Source organism: Ipomoea triloba, chromosome 10 (genome assembly GCF_003576645.1).
Source record: "Ipomoea triloba cultivar NCNSP0323 chromosome 10, ASM357664v1".
NCBI classification, from domain to species: Eukaryota; Viridiplantae; Streptophyta; class Magnoliopsida; order Solanales; family Convolvulaceae; genus Ipomoea; species Ipomoea triloba.
Window position 1 is genome coordinate 18197964 of NC_044925.1, and position 5645 is coordinate 18203608.

General features: G+C 28.8%; 1 protein-coding gene across 1 annotated transcript; it reads right to left on the reverse strand.

Annotated features, from left to right (window-relative positions):
- Positions 1-402: 402 nt before the first annotated feature.
- LOC116033245 (putative late blight resistance protein homolog R1A-10) lies at positions 403-2583 on the reverse strand. Its single transcript, XM_031276001.1, has one exon. The coding sequence runs from the start codon at positions 2581-2583 to the stop codon at positions 403-405; it is 2181 nt and encodes a 726-aa protein (XP_031131861.1).
- Between the last annotated feature and the right edge of the window lie 3062 nt (positions 2584-5645).

Below are 5645 nucleotides of genomic sequence, written 5' to 3' on the forward strand. Positions count from 1 at the left end.
AAAGAAAAACATCATTAAGTTTAAAACGAGAAAGTATAGCAAGTTGTAATTACTCCATTCATCAAACTAGCAACAGAAATAATTATGTCCAAAGTGAGTAGATCCCTTGTGCGCACGGACATTTGATAATGTATGCTGAGCCATTGAGTCATCGTGATTTATATCCTCCCAAATGCTCGCTAGAGTATGGGGAACCTTGGGGTTGAGGATTCAAGTTTTTAGGAAAAGCAACAGAGATAATTATTGTTCAGGATTTGTTTTTTGTCCCCTAGCAGTCTAGCACCACCAATGTAAATACTCTGTCAATCATCATTTTGATAAACAAAAAAATAGATTTAATTAGTAGGACTCCACCCATGCCACCAAAAATAGAAATTCATTAATTAGTGAGTTCATTTAATTTCACTTACCAATATCAAAAGTGAGTTGCTCACTTCCCATACTCTGTACATCTTCTTGAATTTTCTTCACTGAACTATCAACATTGGGACAGTTCACCACACTGATTAGTTCCAATGTTGAAATATCAGCAAAGCTATATGACAACCCCTCTAGCATAAAACATCCCTCCAGAATTAATTGCTCGAGGCAAGGAAAGGACTCGGCAGCACTGCTAACATTCCAAATTCTAATATGAGGAAAGAATAATTGGAGGAATTTGAGTTTGCGGAATTGGGTTTCCTCATCCACATTCCATTCTAAATCCTCGAACACGCAATGCTTTAGTGTTAGAGCCTCGAGCTTGGAGAGTTGTGCAATTATCGAGATTGCAGACGATGAAAGAGTAAGCATAGAGAAATGTATTTCCTTAATATTTGATGGGAACTTGGTAAGTTTAAGATCATTAAGAAGATGTGGTTTACATCTACCCGTGCCGGATAACTCAAGAGACTCAAGATGGCGGAGAAAGTCAATCTCAGCAAATGGATATGATTTTGAGACCGCACACCTCAAATTTTTTAGATGGGGAAGTTTCCTCAATAAATGTTCGTCCCTTATACAAAGAGAAACATTCAAATTTAAGGTTTGCAAGACTTCTAAATCACTGGGAGTTGTTTCCATAGTTGATGCTCCTTCCATTGGACATGACTTGGAACAGTAGTGGTGGATAACCATATTTCTCAAACTTCGCATATTCCAAAAAAGTTTTGGCAAATGTGCATCTCCTCCTGAAGTCAACTTTAACGTTATGAGACACTGAAGATTCTCGAGTAACCATGGAGAGATAGAACCGCTTCCACATAATTTGAGAGCTAGGTACCTTAGATGAATTAATGAGTTGACTTCGAACATAATTGATATGTCCACTTGAATAAACTCTAAATCCAAGATTGTGAGATGTTCAAATCTTTTAGCAACCCATGAGCTTTTATAAATGTGTCGACGTTCACCACAAATGTCTGAACTTTCAAAACCCAAAAGTGTGCGGATAGAAGAATTCCAAGGTACCAATTCATTAGGAATCTCATGATGACCACTACATCTATGGAAAGATATTCGATGTGCAGTCAACTTTAGAGTTGGATCCAACACTTTTTCCATCTTAATTATGTGCAAGAAATTTTCATCTTTAGCTTTTGTTAAGCAAAAGTCACGTACCAAATCATGAACACCACAAGATAAGATGTGACCATCATACTTTCTGTTAGACACCATAACTAGGTTACTACCAACAAGATGATTTAAGAAATCCCCTGCAGTGTCTTCTACCCTCTCTTTCTCTTTAATGTCTATGAATCCTTCTGATATCCATAGATTTATCAATTTTAAAGCTGCAATTGTTTTATCCTCCGGGATTGCTGCAAAGTAAAGTAAGCATGGTTTCAAATGATCTGGTAAATGATTGTAACTAAGTTCTATTGCATCATTGCTCTTTATTCCGCCTCTAAATGCAACATGTGAGCTTAAAGTATTAAGAACTTCTTGCCACATTTGCTTACTCTTTTCAACTCCTCCCAGAAGTCCGGCTACCAAACCAACAACCAAAGGTAGTCCCCCACACTTTTTAGATATTTCTTTTCCAATATTTTCAAGCTCTTTAGGGCATCCCTTCCCTTGAAATAACTTCACTTGCAATAATTCCCAGCTCTCATCAACAGTGAAGAATGGAAGGCAAATATGTTTAGCATCAGAAACTACACTTTCTTGTCTGCTTGTTAAAACAACTCTGCTTCCATTATCACATGAGGGAAAAGCTCTATTCAACTCTTCCCATGCTTTGAGACTCCAAATATCATCCAACACTATGAGGTATCTCCAACCCATCAGGCTTTTGCGAAGCTTTTCAGCTACACTATCAATCTCTGTCTCCTTGCCGCAAACTTGATTATATATTTTGTTTAACAAGTCTTTACAATCATATTCTTGAGAAACAGTACACCATACACGGGTGTGAAAGTGGTTGGCTACAATTTTTTCATCATACACTCTCTTGACTAAAGACGTTTTTCCCAATCCGCCCATATCAGTAATTAAAACAACTTCTCTCTCCTTTGACCCACGAATAAGTTGATTTATGATTGTTTGTGCTTCCTTCTCAAAACCCACAACTTTATCATTATCAATCTCATAGATGTTTGGCATCTTTTTATCTTTGGAACCTTGAATTGCTTTATGAAATATAGGGTTTAGTTAGAATTAGGTTCAATTTTTTTCATCAATCAAAATAAAAGAAGAAAAGTAACAAGTCAAATTATTAAAGTTTTTACATTTGGTGACAAGGTAAATTGGGTGTGCACGGGATAAATCTCGCCATATGACCTTACCTGGTAAAGGATTGCTAATCAACTTCTTAGGTTGCCCATAGCTACGCTAACCTGTTTAAATCAAGAAGGCCAATAAAGGATTGCTAATCAACTTATTATGTTGCCCATAGTTTGTGCTAACCTGTTTAAACCAAGTAGGCCTATAGGTTGCTCACGCGTAGAATTGAACGTAATGTATAACCTCGTGGTTATCAAGTCAACAATCTGATCACCTTGTCGTTACATGTGGTATTTTATTCTATTGGTTTAGCTTTGTATGGCGCATATTTAATTTTTTGATAATAATTATATACTTTAATTAACTATAACTATAACTTTAAGTTCCATTTGTTTGTAAAGAATAATATTTATCAAATCACAAAATAAAATTGGCAAAATATCCCTTTGACCCTTACCAATTAAAAGATATTATTTAATTTCCATATAACATTTTTTTACCAAATAAGCTTTATTAATTATTTTACCAATAAATTATGTAATCCATATTAACAAAAATTTTGAGCGGGAAAATTTTGGAGGAGGATTTTACTTTTATATACTAGTATTTTCGTCCGTGCGTTGCACGGAATTGATTTGTTATAATATTTAAAGAATATTTGGATCAATATACAATTATATATATTATAACATCGAATATTATATAGCGCAATTGATAAAATTGATTGGATCGATTATGTTTTCTGATATTTTCTTGGCTTGAATTAGAACAAATAATTGTCCTATTACCCATGCGTGGATAATTTTTTTTATTATATATTGAGATAATAAAAATAAAGATGAAATTATAAAAAATTCTAATATTGAACGTGTACATTTATTTGATTATAAGATTAGTACAAAAGTATTACTCAATTAATTGAATAGTATATGACTTGTTTGTCTAAAATTATCTTAAAAAGATCTATAAGTAATATGACTTATATAATTATATTATTACTAAATTAAATATGAGAAAATGAGAAATAAATTAATTATAATTATTATAAAAATAAATTCAACGACCAATGCTTAGCTTAATTACCATAATAATTATTAGGCAATTATTATTAGTCAATTACACTAATATATGTGTAATTATAATTTTATACTTTAAGTATATTCATTTTCACCATATTGCATTTAGTTTTATCTTCCTCCTCCATATTTGAATGAATTAATTTTGATTATTATAAAAATCTAACAACTCATGTTCAATTAATTTTTTTTAAAAAAGTTTAAATAATTAGAGTTTTCAAAAGGAAAGTATAATTAATTATTAAAGTTTTTAAATAATTATCAGTCAATTAGTAAATCCTTTTCTTTTTCCGAAAAATGATTTTACTTTTATTAATAGTGTTGATACGTGAGTATACATATTGTCAATTAATAGATATTAGTTAATTTCTATTTTACATTTTCATAACAAATAAGCTTTATTAATTATTTGACCAATAAAATTTAATTAATTGACTACAAAAGTTTGGGCGAAGAATGAAATAGGAGGATTTTACTTTTATATATAGTATAGAATATAGATTACGATCTTTTTATATTTTAAATCAATTAGTAATATCATTTTTCTTGGAATAAGGGTCAAATAAGCCATTGAACTACACACAAAACTGCAATTAGGCCATCGAACTCAAAAAGAATGCAATTGGATCTCTGAACTAAATAAACTCATCCAATTAAGTAAAAATTGACATGTTTTCAAAAAAATATTCCAAATTGACCTGTTTACCTACAATTCTGATGACATTACGACTACTAATTTTAAAATAAAATTTTTAAATAATTTTAATTAAAATAATTAAATAATAATAATAATAAAATTAAAAAAAAAAACCAGACATCTCTGACAGTTCTTATGTTTTTTTTTTAAAAAAATTATTAGTGTCGATTATTATGTGTAAATTAATATTAGACAACCTTATATAGGAAAAATGAAAAGAATTATGTAGTAATATTTACCTAATATCCGTTCCATTTTTAATTGATGATGTAGAATATTATTATTGAAATATTTCCATTTCATTTTTAATTTTTGTTCCATTATTTAAATTTGTGAAAGATTTACGATTTAATTGTGATTTAATTTATTCTACTTTGTAATATTATTGTGAAAAATTAAAATGCAATGATTTGACCATTTTCTTTTCCTTTTTAATTAATTATGGATATTTTTTTAATTTTCAGCCAATTATTAATATTTATTTCCTTTTCCAATTGACATAATTTATGTTCTCTTTTCTATTTTTAATTTTCAATCAATTATTAATATTCATTTCCTTTTCCAATTGACATAATTTATGTTCTCTTTTCTATTTTTAATTTTCAATCAATTATTAATATTCATTTCCTTTTCCAATTTACCTAATTTCCATTCCATTTTTAATTGATGATGTAAAATATTATTGTGAAATATTTCCATTTTTAATTGATGATGTAAAATATTATTGTGAAATATTTCCATTTTTAATTGATGATGTAAAATATTATTGTGAAATATTTCTATCATAATATAATTACCATAATTACTAATAATGAATTATAATGAATTATAATGAATTATAATTAATATTATTTTATCATAATAATTACCATATTACTAAAGTGCCCCTACATTTGGGCGGGAAATTTTAGAGGAGGATATTGCTTTTATATATAGTAGTATAGATAAAGTGCACCTACATTTAGGCAGAAAATTTTAGAGGAGGATATTGCTTTTATATATAGTATAGATTGTATAGACTATAATAATAATAATAATAATAATAATTATTATTATTATTATTATTACTATTACTACTACTACTATTATTATTAAATAATGATGCAATAATATATATATATATATATATATATATATATATATATATATATATATATATATATATATAT